The sequence below is a fragment of the Pundamilia nyererei genome, unplaced genomic scaffold (assembly GCF_000239375.1).
Source record: "Pundamilia nyererei isolate P.nyererei 1_Seehausen unplaced genomic scaffold, PunNye1.0 scaffold00012, whole genome shotgun sequence".
NCBI classification, from domain to species: Eukaryota; Metazoa; Chordata; class Actinopteri; order Cichliformes; family Cichlidae; genus Pundamilia; species Pundamilia nyererei.
Genome location: NW_005187413.1, coordinates 3,281,800 through 3,300,596, shown reverse-complemented (window position 1 = coordinate 3,300,596; position 18,797 = coordinate 3,281,800). Strand labels below are relative to the sequence as shown.

The 18,797-nt window shown below is 38.8% G+C and overlaps 2 protein-coding genes across 8 annotated transcripts in view; one reads left to right on the top strand and one right to left on the bottom strand.

The window, feature by feature from the left end:
• Positions 1-8,232, bottom strand: part of LOC102204824 (protein polybromo-1-like) — a 16,086-nt gene extending 7,854 nt beyond the window's left edge. For 5 of the 7 annotated variants that reach the window (XM_013908624.1, XM_013908625.1, XM_013908626.1 and 2 more), the window contains exons 1-20: positions 8,111-8,232; positions 7,641-7,817; positions 7,402-7,499; positions 5,833-5,980; positions 5,518-5,664; positions 5,203-5,319; positions 4,925-4,993; positions 4,730-4,828; positions 4,561-4,646; positions 4,336-4,427; positions 4,033-4,249; positions 3,783-3,924; positions 3,546-3,631; positions 3,131-3,410; positions 2,923-3,028; positions 1,704-2,343; positions 995-1,209; positions 720-905; positions 409-566; positions 91-327 (exon numbers count right to left, since the gene is read on the bottom strand). In XM_013908624.1, the coding sequence (XP_013764078.1) occupies positions 91-327; positions 409-566; positions 720-905; positions 995-1,209; positions 1,704-2,343; positions 2,923-3,028; positions 3,131-3,410; positions 3,546-3,631; positions 3,783-3,924; positions 4,033-4,249; positions 4,336-4,427; positions 4,561-4,646; positions 4,730-4,828; positions 4,925-4,993; positions 5,203-5,319; positions 5,518-5,664; positions 5,833-5,980; positions 7,402-7,499; positions 7,641-7,784 (3,267 nt within the window). In that variant the 5' untranslated portion in view covers positions 7,785-7,817; positions 8,111-8,232. The remainder of the gene's footprint in view (positions 1-90; positions 328-408; positions 567-719; positions 906-994; positions 1,210-1,703; positions 2,344-2,922; positions 3,029-3,130; positions 3,411-3,545; positions 3,632-3,782; positions 3,925-4,032; positions 4,250-4,335; positions 4,428-4,560; positions 4,647-4,729; positions 4,829-4,924; positions 4,994-5,202; positions 5,320-5,517; positions 5,665-5,832; positions 5,981-7,401; positions 7,500-7,640; positions 7,818-8,110) is intronic. The other 2 variants (XM_005724490.1, XM_013908627.1) reach the window with 1 other exon arrangement.
• A 2,460-nt stretch (positions 8,233-10,692) lies between these two features.
• The window catches only part of camk1a (calcium/calmodulin-dependent protein kinase Ia), a 20,378-nt gene continuing 12,273 nt past the window's right edge, over positions 10,693-18,797 (top strand). Inside the window, exons 1-2 of the mRNA XM_005724489.1 lie at positions 10,693-10,884; positions 12,067-12,185. Of these exons, the coding sequence (XP_005724546.1) occupies positions 12,100-12,185 (86 nt within the window). The 5' untranslated portion in view covers positions 10,693-10,884; positions 12,067-12,099. The remainder of the gene's footprint in view (positions 10,885-12,066; positions 12,186-18,797) is intronic.

The following is an 18,797-nucleotide window of genomic DNA, read 5'->3' as shown; positions in this document are numbered from 1 at the left end:
GTGGGGGAACTTGCACAATCGGTGGCTGACTAAATACTTTTTTGCCCCACTGTATATGTTCAAAGCCTAGAATATACAATCTCACCTTACCTTCTCTACAAAGCCATTGACTGTATATGCCACCGGTTTTTCCTGGTCAGGCTTCACAAACATTGAGGCTACACGAACAACAGGAAGAGGCGCCTCCCGAGGGACTAATTTAAAGGAACTCTCCGGCATGGCCCAAATCTTGATCTTTTTGAAAAACTTGTTCCTGGCAGTGTAGCGGGATTCACACACATAAACGTCCTCAGGTCTGAAGCCCTCGGGTTGCATTTTGAAATAATCCTACAGAAAGATTCGTAATTAGACAATGGACTTTTGGCGGCTTAAATTAAACCATTTTCAATATGTGGTTCACTTTCTCACCTTCACAAAAATGACCACACATTTGCCCAAAACCTTACTGATGGACACTTTGTTGTAGTAGTCACTCTTGAAGACTTCTTTTTCCAGAAACTTGCGTGTGGCCAAGTGAAAGGTTTCACTGGGTCTGTAGAACCAGCAGCCATAGAGCCACTTCTCACCTGCATATATAAAACACAATCTGTTTTTAGCAAAATATACTGACTAAATGGAAACAAAATCAAGATGTTGAATCAGCTAACTTGCAGAAACAGAAGTATTTAAAATCATGATGTAATTCTATAATTCTTCCTATAATTTTCAAGTTAGGCTACCTGCTTCATCCTCCCAAAGACGTTCTATACAGACAATGTGGGGCTGGAGGTTTGGTTCTGACGGCTCCACATAGACGAAGTCCCCCACGTGGTAGGTACTGTTTTCAAATCTGCAGTCTTGACTGTACACATGCTCTGGCTTTGACTGCCACGCCTCTCCCACCAGGTCCTCGGGCTTCTCGTCTTCTTAAGGTGAGAAACATGTCATGATTCAATGCCACAACCACATTTAATATTCTTCACACCTCCTGCATGTCTTCTATAAGTTTACACACCTTGGTTTTCATCCTCATCCTTCTTTTGTTTGTCCTCTTCAATCTCTTTGGGAATTTTCTCCCTCTTTTCCTGGTCTACATCACTGTGGAGGTGTTTTAACGTGTAGTTGAGTGCAACGGACAGTAAAATCTCGCCATTCTTGCACAGCTCATCCCTGATTTTGATGAAAAACTGTTGTAGCTCCACTGCATCCTCAAATATCTCAGAGTCAGTCCTGCCAACGTGAAAAACATTCATCATAAGAAAACACGGGCACACATTTGAGTTGTATCACCTAGTGAAGCAAAGCAAGTAAAAACAGGACTCATTTATTAGCAAGAGCCACATATTTAACAATAAACATTGATTTGCTTACAATAAAATTGATTACATTTAATGCATATACATTTTTTTAAATTTCAGTTTCAAAGTAAATATGTACCGGTATATGCACCATATCACTAATTTCTCCTGAAGAGCAGCACACAAACAAAATGTTTGATCTTTACAAAATGGAAAATATAACATGGGCAATGTTTCAAGGTAAAAATGTTCTAACCACTTAGCATTGTCAGACATTTATTTATGTTGTGAACACCCATTTTCATTTGCCATTTCTCTGGTTTTTGAAGCCTTGGTGAACCGCTCAAAGCAAATGCACTTTACTTTAATGGATAAACAATTAAAGAAAAAAAAATAATACACCAAGCTCATAATAATTTCCCATACCTGTGTAACCTTCTTGCCTTCTCTAGCACTTCAAACGTGTGTTCCTGGAAGACATCGAGTCTCCTGTAGCGACCGCGCTCCACATTCATTCTGATGACATCAAAATTAAGCGGCGGCTTTTCAGGGGCAGCTGGATCAACAGCAGGAATCTCAGCCAGTGAGTCACTATAGCAGCGACCCTCTTCATCCTGGTGACCCATCACGGATACAAACAGGTTCCTGATCAGTTCTCGCACCAGAAGACCCACAGCTGGAGGGCCAAACTCCTCCCCTCCCTCTTGCTGTTTCCGTGTCTCCAACAACACTCGGTGCAACACTAAAGCATCCCGATAAATCAGAGACTCAGGCTCGTTGTATATGCAGGCATTATTGAACATCAAAGCAAAGTCCTCCACCAGGGCGTCGACATCTTGGTAACGGCCTGCAGCCATGTGGCTTCGCACACGTTCCATGTCGATTGGTCTCTTGATTGTAGCGTAGTAGTCAGGCAACTCGGCACGAGAGGGTAGACGGAGGAAGATTGTGCTTAGGCGCCGACCTCGGCGGTCAGTGAAGTTTCGCACAGCATCATACAGCTCATTTAACCTCTGCTGAAGAGGGGTGAGGTATTTGGACTTCTTTGGAGAAACACCACTCTTTCCTTATCATAAAAAATGTATGTTAGTTTTAAAAAGCTTTTAAAAAAAGAAAAAAAATGTGAAACAGAAGCTAAAAAGAGCCAGAAAACAAAAGAGCAATACAGCTCAAACTGTCCGAAATACTTAAAAATGCCTTTCTTGTTCTTTTTTTTAAAGTTGATTTTTGAACATTTTTGCGCTATTAGATAGTCACAGCAGATACAGACAAGAAGCAGGAGAATAATATGCAGCTACAGTCCGACTGGCTGGGAAATGAAACAACTCGTTACTAATGGCATTTGTTCACATACTGTGCAAGTCCAACCACTAAGCCATGTAACTTTCCAGCCAGCCCTGATTTCCACAGCTGCTGTTTTAAGCGAGACAGGCAGCGCTTTGGCTGATAATAATTTAAGAGGAACAACTATATAGTAGGTTACCCCCTTCCCCCCCCCCCCAAAAAAAATTAATTTTTGAAAATTAAAGACTAACCAATTAGTGAAAAACGGGTCAAGGACACACAGACCTCAGTGTTATTACATGGTAATATTTTACAAGTGCAGAAGTATTTTCAACCAACATGCACAAGCATTCCCACTTACTTAGTTTCAGTTTAGGAGATCCCACATCCTCCTCCTCAGGTGGAGGACCCATCTCCTTGCGCTTATCTTTCAGTATCTTTTCCAAAATGTCAGCATCATTATATACCTACATAAACCAGAAATTGGGGAGTCAGAAGACTTAAAATCGTTATAAATTTGACTATAAGAAAAATTAAAGTTTTATCACAGAAGGAGTCAAAGTCCCAACCTGAGATCCCTCTTCGTTGTAATGCCGGGCATTGCGGAACATTAGCTTCATGTCTTCCATCAGAGCTTCCTCTGTGGCATAGCGCTCATTGCGAATGTTATGTTCAATTGTTTTCAGGTCCATCGGTTCAAGGATGACGTTATAGTAGTCAGGGTAATCCTTCTTGGATGGTTTAACCATAAAGAGATCACACAGACGTCGATTTGTGCCTGCCTCCCTGGCCTCGGTCACGGCAGCATAAAAGGCTTTCATTCGGTTCTTTTTCACATTTTTTTTGTGGCTGGACAAAAATTTAAAATAGATAAAAGTATGACAACACTGAGACATTGAGAAAACATAAACAAATTATAAACAACGTTTGCAATTTTAATACTTTATATTTCAAAAGCATTAGTATCAATAGAAATAATAATACCTTTTTCTCTTAACGCTCCCTGCATCAGAAGACAGAATGCTGTCTCCATCTTCGTCATCTCTCCTTAGAAGTTCCCTCTTTTTTGCCTACACAGAACAGGCATTGCCTTGCCTATTATTATCCATTATCTACAGTCTGTTTCAAATATTGTGCTTTTATAATGTGCTCTTTGACTTTTAAATGTACAGGTAAAACTGTTTTAAGCACAACCTGACAGAATGATTGACAAGGTGCTACCTGCATGATCTGCTGAAGCCTGAAAGCCCGTTTATAGATGCTTGAGTTAGGCATGTTGTAGCGCTTTGCATTCTCAAACATCAGATTGAGGTCAGCCTCAATTTGTTCCACGCTTTCATACTCGCCATTCTTCATCTTTGCCCTAAGAAGGAGAAAGAAAAAACTTTTTTTAAACTCCCCCCAGGAATGTAATTTGGTGGGAAAAGGGTTCATTTTTAAATACCATATGGTATGAATATCTGGTTCTTGCCTGATTTGCTGGAGAGAAGTGGGTTGTTTTATCTGCTGATAATAGTCGGGGTATTCCCTGCGAGAGGGCAGCTGCTGAAAGGGTTCAGAGAACATCTGGCCCTGGTTATTTCTGGCACCCCTCACAGCTTCGTACAGTTGGAAGATTGGGTTGCTCATCTCCATACTTGAACTCTGACTCTCAGCTTCTGACTCTCCCTCATCATAGCATACAGAACCTGCAAACATCGACAACACAAAGTGTTACTTTTTTCTGCACAGCCACAAAGTAAATTTGTCTGCTACATGAACTGATAAGAATTACCTGAGAGCACAGGATCGTCCTCACTCTCAGAGCCATACTGTAGAGCTACACTGACACCAGAAATTCGATCTCCCTGACCAGACCTGCGATTTCTAAATAGTAACACAAGAGACACAATTCACCATATATATCTTAAAGGTATGAGATTTTTCTGTTGGTATAACAAGCAGATTTGATTTGACACAAAGACAACGCTAAGAGCAATGTTATACTGTTGTTTAATACCTGATACGAAGACTAGATTTAGTAGGTTCTGCGTGCTCAAGCTCTGTCTTACGTTGGATGAAGACTTTCTTTATGGTGTTGGCATCCTATAGAATAAAAGAGCAATTGTTAATATTCAGAGTACCGTATTAAAACTCATAAAGAAGAAAACTGAGAAAAGGACTTTTACCTTAAAAACCTGAGATCCTGGCTCATTGTAAGTTTTAGCATTTTTGGTCATCAGTTCAACATCCTTGGCCATAGCATTGACATTTTTATAGAATCCAATCTATGCAAATTAAATTACATTTTGATGGTTAGAAATGCAACACACTGAAGCTGTAAAATTAACAAATGGTTAAAGGTCAGGAAGCAAAATGACTACCTGTATTCTTTGAGCGATTGTTCTCAGATCTATCGGCTCCTTTATAATGGCATAGTAGTCTGGGTAATGCTAAAAAAGAAAGAACAATTCTATAACGGACTGGAGTTGGTACACAAAACCACAAACACAGGAAAACAACTGGACTTTACACTCCTAAAGTGGCTTGAATAAAAAAAAACCTATATGTAAGAAAATCGCAAAGTGAAGCTTTGTTCAACCTGTCTTATATTATTATGCTTTGTGTGAAGAACAGTTAATCAATTTCAAGTGCAACTTACCACTTTGGAAGGCAATTTCTGGAACAGTTCACTGACCAGACGCCCTGAGGGATCAGCATGTGAGACTATAGCCTCCAAAAGTTGCTCCAGCACTTCCTTCAAACTTCCAGCTGAGGTCTAAAAGACAAATATGTATAAATAAGTTCTGACCCCACACAGTGGTGCTATTTCTTCATAATACAAAGGCAATATCCTGAAACAGATTTTAATATTTTTAAATTCAATAAAGAAATATGAACCCTTTCTTATTATTGAGCTAATAACTGGCAATCATACACACAGGGCAACTCAGTCTTACATGTAATGAGGACTTACCTCCTCTTCAGTTGCCATTCCTGGGTTATCCATATCATCACCATCTTCATCATCCTCATCTCTGTCTCCAGGTTGCACAAACTCATTCCTTGTTTGAAAATACACTTCCCAAAGCTTGCATGCAGCTTGATACTCCTCACTGTCCCTCTGAATCATTAAACATGAGGCAAAATAAACAATCACATAAGGTTTACATTAGGAGATGCATACCTAAGTAAAAGCTTATATAATGAAGCTGAAATAATAGTGTATTTATTATAACCTTAGAGGCTACCTGTAGGAAAAAAGAAAGCACTGTCGTTCTCCAAAACCTACCTTGTAGAATGATCTGGCATTGTTGAACAGGAGCTGAAAATCTGCAGTAAGCTGCTCAACATCATTATAATCCTCAGACTTCAGTTTATACTGAATCTTCGTCATATCAATTGGCTGGGACACCACTTCATAATAATCAGGCTGATTCCTGAAAAAGAAAAAAAAACAGGCTAATTGAAACACTTTCGCATTATCCAACATTATTGAGTATGTTCAATAAACATTATTCATTCATTTTACAAAAGTGTGAAAACATTTCTTTTTTTTCCTGCATATTTGTCACATTAACACATTTCACATCAATTTAATTTTAAAAATAGGCATAATAACATAAAATAAATATATAATAATCAGAGTAAATACAAAATTCAGTTTTTATTTATTAGGGGAAAAAACTGTCCAAACCCATCTCTGGCCCTGTGTGTGAATCAAGAAATTATGGGGAGAAATTTGGCTCAAAAGGGTTGCAAATGCCAATCAAATAATCCACAAGCATAACTAATTCTTGCAAATGTGCACAACGAGTACAATGATCAGTATTTATTCAGGTTTGAATGTGTATAATTGTTTTACATGTGGTCAGAGTGCTTTGTATTTGTGTGTGGATTAAAACATGTTTGTGAGTCCTCAAACATTACACACAAATCATTGTACACATTTGTAAATCTTAGTTTATGCTTGTGGATCATATTTTAGGCACTTTTGAGGTAAATTTCTCTCCATAAGTAGTCAATCAAACTGAACCAAAGTGAGTAGGAAAAGATGTCAAAAACCAACATTTCATGCCACAAACTAAACAAACAGATGAAAAACAAAGTCATTGACATCTATCAGTCTGAAAAGAGTTACAAAAGCATTTCTAAGGTTTTGATAATCTAGCAAACAACAGTGAGAGTCATTATCCACAAATGGCAGAAACTTGGAAGAGCATTGAACCTTCCCCGGAGTTGCTGGCCTACCAATATTACTTAGAGAAACAACTCGTCCAGGAAGTCACAAGTTCATGATGACTTCATGATTCAACAATAAAAAAGAGACTACAAAAATGGGAGAATTCCAAGCTGGAAACCATTGCTGTATAAAAAGAACATAAAGGCTCACATTTACCAAAAAACATCTTGACAATCCCCGAGACGTTTGGGAACACTTGATTGCGTTTCCCACAGCTTGCAGCTAACCGTTGCTGCCAAGGGTGGCACAACCAGGTTTTAATTTTTTTTTTACAATATTAAAAGTTTAATTCGTGTTTTAACAAAGGGTGACCAGTTATTTTTTTCTAACCTTCTTCCCCATAATAAATGAAATCTTCATTTTTTTATTTACTCAGGCTTTCTTTACCTAATATTAAATATCAAACAATGTAATTGTGACAGATATTTAAAAAGAATAAAACAACAAAGGGGTAAATACTTTTTTCATAGCAACGTCCATTATTCCATATATTCAGTACACATTTTGTGTGTTTGTCTTTTGCAGCTTCTAAACATTACTATGTAGGGAAGCTTTAGCTTTTCTGCAAAGATTACCTTAACTCCTCTTCAGTATTGTAATATCAAACAGATACAGTACCTCCTCTTTGGCACCCTTTGGAAGACTTCACTAAGCTGCCTCCCTTGATCATCCTTGTAGTCTCTGATAGTGTTGAACAATTCATGGCATACAGCAATCTAAGAGGGGGGGGGAAAGCATTTAAAACTCCAATATACTTTTACTATGGTTTCAAAGGCACGTACAGATCACATCGGCCTTGCTAAAGTCAGGTCATGTAAAATATACACACACACACACACACACACAGGCGCATTTACCGTATCCACAGGAGGGACATTGGAGACTCTTTTTCTTTTTCTGCCACTTCCAGGAGTAGAGGAAGAGACATCATCGAGGTCTCCCCCTCCGCTCACACTGCTGGAGGGAGAAGTAGCTCGTCTCCGCTTGGAGCTCGCTGACATCGCTGGCTGGTTAAACAACAGGCTAGCCCACGGCTACAAAAACAGAGAAAGAAATAATAACGCCACTGTAAATTTATTTTCAATCAACTTAGTATAAAGAGGACAGTCGGTTTTTTATTCATTTATAAAGTCTAAAATGGAAAGTAGTACTTAATCAGATAACGTTAGCGTCGCTTGGATGTATGAAACAAAGCAAACAAACGAGCGGCAGTTAGCATGCTACTGCAACACGAGTAAATTAAAAACGATAAAGTTCTCCCCCAATAAAATACGCGCAAGCTGGGGGGAAAATAACAAATAATTTAAATTTCAAAAACAAGTCTTACCAAAATCTCAGAAAAGTTAGCCGTAATTCCCTGAGCAAAAATGTTTAGCGGCTAACCGGCTAGCCAGTGTTGTTTGAAAACTCCTGCCCGGATGTTGAGGTTGTGTTTGGAAGGCAGAGGCAAAAGTGCCAACCGAGGCAGTGCTGACCCCTAGAGTCCAGCTGTAATACTGCACCGTGTACTACATTCAACGAACATTTTTACACGAATATGATTCATTGATTGACTGATTTCTAGTTCACGCCGATTTAAATCACAAGCCATACATTTATATGAATCAACACTGAAATACTAAAAGAAATTTCATATGGATCAAGTGGTTTTTCATAGTGGAGCTTCTGGAAGCATTACATAACAAGAAGCACATTCATGGAAAACAAATAACATTTAAAACAATCACAGAATTTATATTAAAAAAATTGAATAAGAAATCACAATTGACCCAGGTGGGGGGTACACCCAGGACAGGTCACCAGTCTTTCACAGGGAGACAGACAACCATTTACACTTAGAATCATAAATTAACCTAACTCATGTCTTTGGACCGTGGAAGAAAGCCAGAGTACCCAGAAGCAACCCACGCAAACAGGCCCCAGCCAGTTAGGGATTCGAACTCAGTACTTTCTTGGTGTCAGGCAACAATGGTATCCACACCACTTCTTTGTGTTTTGACCTAAAGATTTGGTCAGGTTGAACCTTTTTCATGACTTTTCATCCGCTTGAATTTGAACACCCTTTGCTGTGGAACCAATGCTATGTTACTCTTTCAAAGAGAAGGGAAGAAAAAAAAAGCGAGAGATGGAAACAACTGTGAAGAATGAAGAAGAAGAATGAAAATCCATAGAAGAAAAACAGAAAATGTGTGTGAATAAGAAGGAGACAGGCTTAACAGTAAAGCTGTAAAAAGCAGATGTAGCGAAGGTAGATCATTTAAATACATGGGGAGAATGGTCCAAAGCAAAGGGCAGTCCACAAGAGAGGTGAAGAAGAGAGTGCAAGTAGGTTGGAGTAGGTGAAAACAAGTCTCAGGGGTGATCTGTGACTGAAGGATAGCAACAAGAGTGAAAAGAAAGGTTTATATGTTTGATTGCAAAACCTGCTATGATGTTTGGTTTGGAGATGGTGGGATGTGAAAGAGCTAAAGATGCTAAGATTTTCATTAGGAGTGACCAGAGTGGACAAGCTTAAATATGAGAACACAAGAGGGACAGCTCGGGTTCAGACAAAGTTAGGGAGGGAAGGCTGAGATGTTTGGACATGTGCAAGGAAGGGAGAATGGATTTATGGGGTAAAGGATGTTGAAGATGGAGCTGCCAGATTCATGGATGTAGTGAAGGAGGACATGAAGAGGGCTGGTGTGACAGAGGAGGATGCGGGGGATACAGTGAGATGGAGTCAGATAATCTGCTGTGGTGAAGAGCTGAAAGAAGAAGCGTAACATATGACAAATCACATCTATGGTTACTGTATCCACAAGAAACTGAAAAAAAACTGTACAAAAGTATAATGTAGTAGTTTGTTGTGAAAATTATAAATGGGAGTTAAAGAAGAGTTTTTTTCATTATGGTAATTATGATTACTAGAAGAAGTTGTGGTAATGGCATATTACTTGTACTTCAGCATCACTTTGTTTGAAAAGCACATTTAAACAAGTGCTTAAGACAAAAGAAAGGAAATAAAAAACACATAAAGGAACGGCACTCAGTGATGGTTTTTATAGTATTGGAGTAAGTGTTCAGACACTAGAGCTTTTTATGAGAGAGAATTTCACTTAGCTTTTCTGTGTTATTAAGGACATTTGTATTATAATGTATTGTGCTTGGATTTACAATGTTGGCTATGCAGTACGCCCAACCAACATTTATTTACAATGATACACTGAGAAGGACAACTCCCTGCCTTTTCCCAGAAATGGCGGGCTGTGTGCTACCATCCCTGTGGAGCTTTTTCTCCCTGTGATGTTCCATGGAGACTGGTTGGTGGAGTTCTCCGTATACGTTTACCAAGAATATACATTTAGATACTCAGTGATTGTCTTCTTAGTATGTGGACAGTATCCTGCAAGTGGTGATAAAAATAAAGGAATAACAAGCACTGAATTACGACATAAATATTAAACTAAAAAAGAAACAATAATCAAACTTCATTCAAGGGGGAACGATAAACTTTTAATGCGTGAGTGAGACATTTTATTTCTTCCCGGATCTTCTCACCTGCTTTTTGTTTGTCCACACCTTTGCATGTCACTTGGCTGCCAGGAAATGGTTTAAGTGTGAGAGTGCACAGAGCTGCAAAAGAAAGATGCTTGGTGCGGAAGGGAGATTTAATCCTCTGATAATTCATGCGTAAAATAATAATTCATCCTGGGGCCATTTTGCGTTTAAAATGTTTAGTCTGCTGTAGCTAAACCGGCTTCTCTGGCTGTGATTGATAATTTATTCAAACTGGGTTGTTATGACTTTCAAAAACTCTTGAAAATTTGCCTGAATCTAACTCGCACAGTGCTTAAGGAGGAGAATTATCTGCGCTATAGTATCGCCAAAAATAAAAACTCTTCAGCTGTAACAGACAGTCGCTCGACAGTCATAAGGTGAATCGCAGATCGCGTTGTTGAGGGAACAGATAGTGATTTTATGGTGCACTACGTCCATAGACGTCTGGCTTTCTTGACGTCAGGAGAAGTCGGAGCGGACCCAGCGCTGCGCACAAGCACAGCAAGCACACTCGCTCCCAGAGGGAAGAAGAACGCATCACAGCCACAGATCGCCATTTAGGTACGTTCCCTTTTCAGTTCAACATTCATTGCAGGCTTGTTTGCGTTGTGTTATTTTTATCTGTGAGACAAAGTGCCTTTGCTCCACTTCCTTGTCGCATGTCCGCAGCCTCCTGCTTAAACCTTAAGATGCTGTCTTGATTTGACTGCCGTACCCTTGAGCACTGCAGTATGGTTCGCACACCCACATCGTCTATTCTTCCTGTAGTCTATGATAGTTGCATGTTCACCACGACCCACGAAAAACGAGCTCGCTGTGGCATTAGAAGCATATCGCATCGTTTTTAATTTCCATTCAAACTCCTTGCTTGCTTGCCATTCACGCCCTGCAGCCCTGCAGCCTCTATTGTCAAACCCTAATCACTGGAATAGCCTACACTTTCCACTTCAAAGATCTCCAAGGATTTGTATATTTGTAGATACTCATTCTTCAGAGAAACCCAATTGTTTCAAGTGTTAAATATAGCACAGGTCCCCCAGCTAGTGTCTGCCTACAACCTACTGACCATGCGTTTGTTTTTGCCACGGTATATGGTCGCTTTCTTGTGACAGCCTCTGCTGCACTGTTTGCCCTACTTTATTAGTGGTTTTTTAGAACTGGAGAACTGTCATTTTTAGTGGTTTGTGGTTTCTGTTTGTAAACTTGTCCTAGGTTTGTTGCTAAAGGTTTGTTTTGTTGTGATTTATTTCTATTTCTTATCTCATTAATGTCTACATCTTAATAAGACATACCTTGGTCATCTAATTTGTCCTGTTTAATAAATTCAAACACAAGAGCTGTTGTATTTTTTGTATTTTGTCATCATGCGCTTACTTCCAGATTTTTTTCTTGTCATTCAGTGCAGCACACCATATAACCAGAGTGTAATCTAAAACAATTAAAAAACACTGAATATTTTTGTTAAATTTTCAATATTAAACACTGTAGGAATGCACAGATTGTATACAAATTCCTAAACATGTATATCTCCACTTTGCATTTAAATCTTTGCAAACATAAAAGTAGAAGAGAAAAAGTGGATGTTTTTTCCTTAAGAATTAAAAAAAAAGTCTTAGAATGTAACCAAGTCACTAATTCCCCGAATTGATCATTTAATTTGTTTCTCTATTGAAAATCAATGCAGTTGATCTGAACTTAATTGTGTATACTCTGAGTCTTTTCCTTGATTATTTTTTTCCACAGCTGTAGTGTGGCGTTTCCCATCAGCATTGTAGGATGCCTCTTGGAGAGGATGGAAATGGATGGAAAAAGAAGACATCAGACATCAAAGAACATTACGACTTCAAAGAAGTGCTGGGAACGTAAGTAGTACTTACTGTTTAGTTGACAGATTTCGGCTCGATGGCTGACTGGCCGAAACTTGCAAAGGCACTTCCACACCTTTTGGGAATATTTGGATGTCACGCTCCTTTTTGCTGTGTCTGCATTACACCAATACTGCTGAAATCTCAGCAACGGGAATGCCTCTTAATCACTATGGATAACTAGATACAAAAACAACCATGTATGTTTAGAATTTGAATTAAATTTCCCTTCATTATTGGAGAGTCTATCATCACAAAGATAAAACCCATACAAGTACTGGTAGGTTTGTAAAGTCTGAGACATCATATAGTGAAGCTGGCATTTGTTGTCCATGCGCATTGTAACTTATGAGTACTTGCAGGTGACAGAGTGCATACGCATGTTGCATGATTTAATGTGGTGAAAGCAAAATAATGAGGATTAACACAGCCTGACATAGCCATTCTACCATATATTTCCACACCATTTAATTACTGTGTAGCACCTATCACTGATCTAAACCATGCTCTCAGGAATGCAGCTACCATGGCATCACCAACTGATTTGCAACTGCAAGCTTCAGTGTCTTTACTATCCTCATTTTTTGCTGTTGTTGTTGTTGTTGTTATTTGTTTGTTTTGTTTAGGTAGCAATGACCATATTTCAGCAAGAGGGTGGAGTTGTCATGGTAACAAGTAAACCATGTTAGTGCATTTGTTAGTTGTCAGATAATTCAATTAAAATGCTCCAAAAGGTATCAAAAGCAGAAGCACAGTGTAGTGGTCCAGTTCAGTGACTCCAGCTAGTGGAGAAAGGGACTAGCAGATACCAATCGACTGCAGCTGCCTGTGTAAAAAATACAATTAAATGCAATAAAAAAAAGCAAAAAGCAAATGTACTCTCTCGAATTGTTATGAAGGGAGAAACTATCCATAGAGATGAAAACACTTTTCGTACCAGAATGTAAAACAGACTGTTTAGTGCTTTAAATTTTGTCATTTTAACATGGAGTCTAATGGGACTGATTTGTTTTGGGAATTTGCCTCCAGTGGTCAGCAGAAGAACTGCAGTTTTCAACACAAACGTAAAAAAAAAAATTGGCTCCAGAGGTTAGTGCTTGAGGAGGATGTGAAATACTTGTAGGCTGTTTGTTCTGGGTTTCCTCTTTCCTACAGTATACATAATACATTTTCTCCTTTTATGAAAACTCTAAAGTAAAAAAAAGAAAGAATAAGAACACATTTCATACTAACATAAAATCAATGTAACTGGATAGATCCCTTTTATTTAAACCAGTTATGAAATTGTAATTTTCAGTATGACTTGTTACTCTTTATCCTTTTCATATGTGTCTGTGGGAGCTACTCCATCATGGCTGACAGGAGGATATAAGACTGTTGTATGAACTCCAAACTTGGGTAATCAGGAGAAGTTGGCTGTAACTGCTGACTGCAGTTTGCCAGAAAATCTGTTGAAGCTTGAGTCCAACCAGTCATGTAAAATCTGGCGGTGAATCATATTTCCCGCTGCCCTCATATTGACCCTGATTACATTTTGTTATTGCCTCATAGTCTGGAATTTGAAATACATTTTAAATCTTGATTTAATAAGTCTACCAAATTAATCTTCAACCAGCTGGGTTCAGGTTGCCTTGCAGTCTGTGATGGTGAAGCATGGGTTCATGCAGACCTGCATCTGCACCCTCCAGGGGGACAGGACTGAGCCCAGATGGTCAGGTGGGCACCTCTCCACCCCTAAACTGAGTACAAGTGACCTAGCACACATCCACCTGTGATGACACGGGTGTGCCATATGTAGTGTGGCTGTTTTCTCTCCTCTTGGAATCACACCTGCTTCCCCAGAGAGGCAACACAGAATCAGATATTAATGACTGCACAACTCTGGTCCCCATCCAAAACTGTGAGATAGCAGTGGGTAGATGACACTGTCTCGTTATTTAAAACACTGTAAGAGACAGAAAATCTGTCTCTCAGAGCTGTGCATGCTGTCTGTAATGCACTTTGACTGTATGTTTCAGATTTCATGACTGCTGCTTAATGCTCATAACTCCTGAAATGATTCTACCAGGACTCCACAGCAACTTAAAACAGTGACTGTTAAAGTATGATATTAAAGGTTATATAACTTGGATTGAAGTGAGTAAAATGCCAGGATGCCATGCTCTCTTATTCCAGAAAAAAACGAGAAAAAAAATGCTGTAGTAATATTCTTTCCCTCCTGTCACTATAGCTGGACCTAGCAGAGGGTAGAATTAATGTGTTGACGGAAAGCTCCTTATGCTCAGAGAAAAGATTACTGGGGAGCTTTATCCAGGAATTCAGTGTGTGAAGTTAATTGATTTATGTTGAAATATTATATTCAGATCCGAATAATCCTCACAGTTCTACCTCTGTTTGAAGTCCACTGGAGAACAAATTGTCCTCATGGTAGTGTTAGCAGATGGGGGAAAAGAAATCCCCCCTCTACAATTAATATACCTGCCTTGCTTTGGAGACTGTTTTTCACTTTTGTTATTGTCATGCTTTTCTCCTTCAACACTGTGAATTACCAAGAATGAAATGAATGAGACAGAGTTGTAGGGCACTATAGAGTCTTGGGATTCTGTTAGTGTAATGAAATTGTACACAAAATTGTACTTTTCCCAAAACAGAATATTTGGGTGTCATGCTCTTAAAAATTTGCCAATTTTTAGCCTCTTGGTGTGTTAAACTATTCATCGGTTTATTTAGGACACCTCCTAAAAACAGACAACTTCTTTCTGTCCAGAGGTAATGCGTTCAATCTACCAGTTTCTCCAGAGCACATTCACTCTAATCCTCAACACACTTTTTTTTTCATTTATTGACAAAACCCAAGTGTCATCGGATGATTAGATAAATTGTGTCAGGCAACCAAGTGAGACTCCATCAAGATACAGTTTTTAACACCTACCTAATCGGGGCTGGTTGGGGCTCATGTGGTGGCACGCTCTATCCCCCTCCCTGTTCCTAATGTATGACTGTGAGCCTAATTTATTTATGGGTCAATATTATCAGCTATTATTAGATATTTGATGATCTATTGGAATGTGTATTCATAACAGTTGATAAATTAAAATGTAAAAAGTGAGAAGAGACATGAGAAACAACTTTCAACCCTGTGATGAATGCTGACGTTGTGTTCTCATTGGCTGCTGGGGTGGGATCAGCATTCACTCAGCTTTAACATCACTCTGGGGTCTTCGCTAGCTTACCGTTAGCATGCTGTCTGTGCAGGTGATTTCTAAGAGCAAAAGGTGCGTTAGCAGCATAATGTAGTTGTTTGCAATTTATACTTTACCATTGCACTCTTCAGAAACGGCCCTAACCAATCTGGCGCCCTAGGCAAGATTTTAGGTGGCGCCTCCCTACATCAGCAGTGTAGTGTAATGTTGTAACAAATAATATTTCTATTAAATAAGCTTTACTTTGCATTTTAATTAACGTGGGATTACTTTTTGTATTTAGAAATAATAGTACCAACTTTTTTTCTTTTTTTTTTTCAACATTTGTGGCACTGGCGTGGCGCCCCCTGATGGACGGCGCCCTTAGCATTTGCCTATACGGCCTATGCCACGGGCCGGCCCTGGCACTCTTCTCCTTTTGTGCAGTCAAAACAAAATGTACATAGCTCCACTTTAGACTGCACAACAACTTCCCTCCTCCAGCACACAAACTGAAATCAACTGATTGTAGCGTATTTGCTAGTAGGACAGATAGAAAAGCTGACAATGCATTCCAAGGAATCAAACTACTCAAACTGGTTCTTCATTCCCATCTCTAGATATATCAGAGTATCACATTTATAAATCATAAAGTGTCATGAAGTATCGATATCCATCTTAAAGAGCTTATATCAGTCTTATTACTTTGTGGAACTACTAATGTTAAAAGGAAGTACATGAATGCAGAACGTGTTACCAAAGGGTCAAGGGTCAATCTCAAAGGGTCAAGGGTAAATCTTTCATCATGAAAAATGCAGTAAACAAATACAGATAGAATCTTTTTGTTTGTTTGTTTGTTCCTGGAATTAATAGTCATAACTAGTAGACAAAAGTTCAGATTATATTTTGATACTTGTTATGGAGGTGTAACATGCGATGACAGTCTAGCTGACTCAAGTTTCTTCTGTGTTGGTCCTCTTTACCGAGAGTGTTTGTTTAAGACTTTAAGATGGAAGGAGAGTCCAGGGACCGAGGCATTGCTGTAGTTACTGTGGTTTATTACTGCCATTAATACTGAAAGCCTTCGCTTTTCTGTATCTCAGTTGTCCAAATAGATGTCTTTTTGTTTTACAGTGTGGATAAATGTCCTCTGAAATCACTTAATTTACTGTGTTTATTTACAAAACAGAACGCTGCAGCTTGACTTTAATCATGAACAGTGATAGTGTGCAGGAACATAAGTTCAGTTTATGAGTGCTGTGGACAGGGATTATACCCATGAGCTGGTAGCTTGTCTAACAGAAATGAGCTACACAGAGGCTACTTAACAAATCATTTAAACCACAAAACAGTAGTAAAATCAGTCTTAAGCTTCCACAGCAGAGTGATTCTGAAGTTTACTGCTGATGCCTGATTCTTCTTTTAGAGCCCCCGGTTAAGGAACAAGGTAATTACATGATACAGGTTTTAGAGGAATAATGCAAGAAGTTCACAATCATAGTTTACACCTAAGCGATGGTATCTGACTCACTTTTGGAATACCCCTTGTTTCAATTAGTTTTAACATCAAGACCTAACTGACATTTTAAAAGGGAAGCTATTTGGCATAAAGTATGACTCATAAAGACAGGATAACAATAAAATGAGCCTTAATTTCAAATAAAACAAAGAGATGAGGCAGGTCAGCTTTAAGAACTACTTGTGCTGTAAAGGTGGATGATGAGTATAAATATTGTGACTGTGCAGTACTCAGAATCACTGGAAAGCACTTGTGCTGGTTAGTTTGTTTGAAGAGAATAGGAGAGGAGTGAAGAGGTTTGACTTACACATAACTCTAGCAGTGTGAAGGGAGAACGTACAGTTGTACAATTGTTGGTGAATAGTCCACTCCCTCCCAAGCTTTGGTGGTGTGAATGTATAAAGATATTTTTGCAATGCGAAAAATGCATCTAGAGATAATTTTGAATTGGATTGTACTATACATCCACAGAGATGCAGTCTTCTTTTACACTCTCTCAAGCCCACACACACACACACACACACACACACACACACACACACACACACACACACACACACACACACACACACACACACACACACACACACTATGGATTGGACTAAAACGGGAATGGTTTTTTTGGGACTTGGAGGCGTGTTGGGTTTGAAGTGAGTATTTTGTATCAGGTGAGATCGATAGGCTTACGGGTCCTTGTAGATGTTTTCAAAAGGGCAACAGTTTTTACTGATTGTGAAGCTATCACCTAAAATAAAAAAAGAACCTGATAAAAGTAATTGCCACAAAAAATTATATTTTTGAACTAAGGAACTCTCAGAACTTAGAAAAAGTATTCATTCTTAAGTAGCAAAGACTTAGACCCATATGTGACAACCTGTGTTCAGTGAATATATAGTGTTAGTGTACAGTTAGGGTTACCATCTATGATACTTAGAACTCAGGGGGTTAAGGCTGCAACTTTATGTTGCAACTGTATGAAGTCACTGGCTTAAGACTAAAACGGTGCAAATACACTCACTGGCCACTTCATTAGATACAGCTTGTTAGAAGCCTTGGTTTTAACAAGGGATTATTTGAGTTATAGTTACCTGCATATCAATTCTGCCCATTGTCCTCTGACCTCTGGAAACAGCAAGGCATTTTCACACAGAGAACTGAGGGTCACTGGATATCTTATTTTTCCTGACCAGTCTCTGGAAACTCTGTTTTCAGATTGTTGTGTGAGAAAATCCAACTAGATCAGAAGTTTTTGAAATATTCAGATCAATCAATCACCATCAATCAGACCATGTTCAAAGACACCTTTCTCCTCCTTTCTGATGCTCGATTTGAACTCCTGCAGGTCTATATGCTGCCTATGACATTTGTGTTAACAAAGTATTGAAAAGGTGTACCTAATGAAGTGGCCAATGGGTGTATATATGTGCAAAAGTCTTCTCTTGAAACCTGTGTAAAAATACATAGAAATAGCATGTAAGGCAATGACAGAGTTTGTACCATGTTAATGCCTCTACAGATGGCTACAGACATTCACTGTGCTTCCTCTCTTATTATCTGCAACCAATCACCAACGGAAAATTTTAATCCGACCACTTTAAAAAATTAACAAAAAAATGAGGGGTGGCTCAAGACTTTTGCACAGTACTGTATATGTACAAAAATGAAAGCATGTGTGTGTGTGTGTTGTACAGTACAGTGATACCACTAATTAGAGTGAAAGCAATGCGAGACATTGATATGAGAATGTGTGAATCAATATTTGTCCATTTAGACAGCTGGGCTGATAGTGTCATCACCAACTTGTGGGTTTTTTTTGTGTGTGTCTATCTATCTATCTATCTATCTATCTATCTATCTATCTATCTATCTATCTATCTATCTATCTATCTATCTATCTATCTATCTATC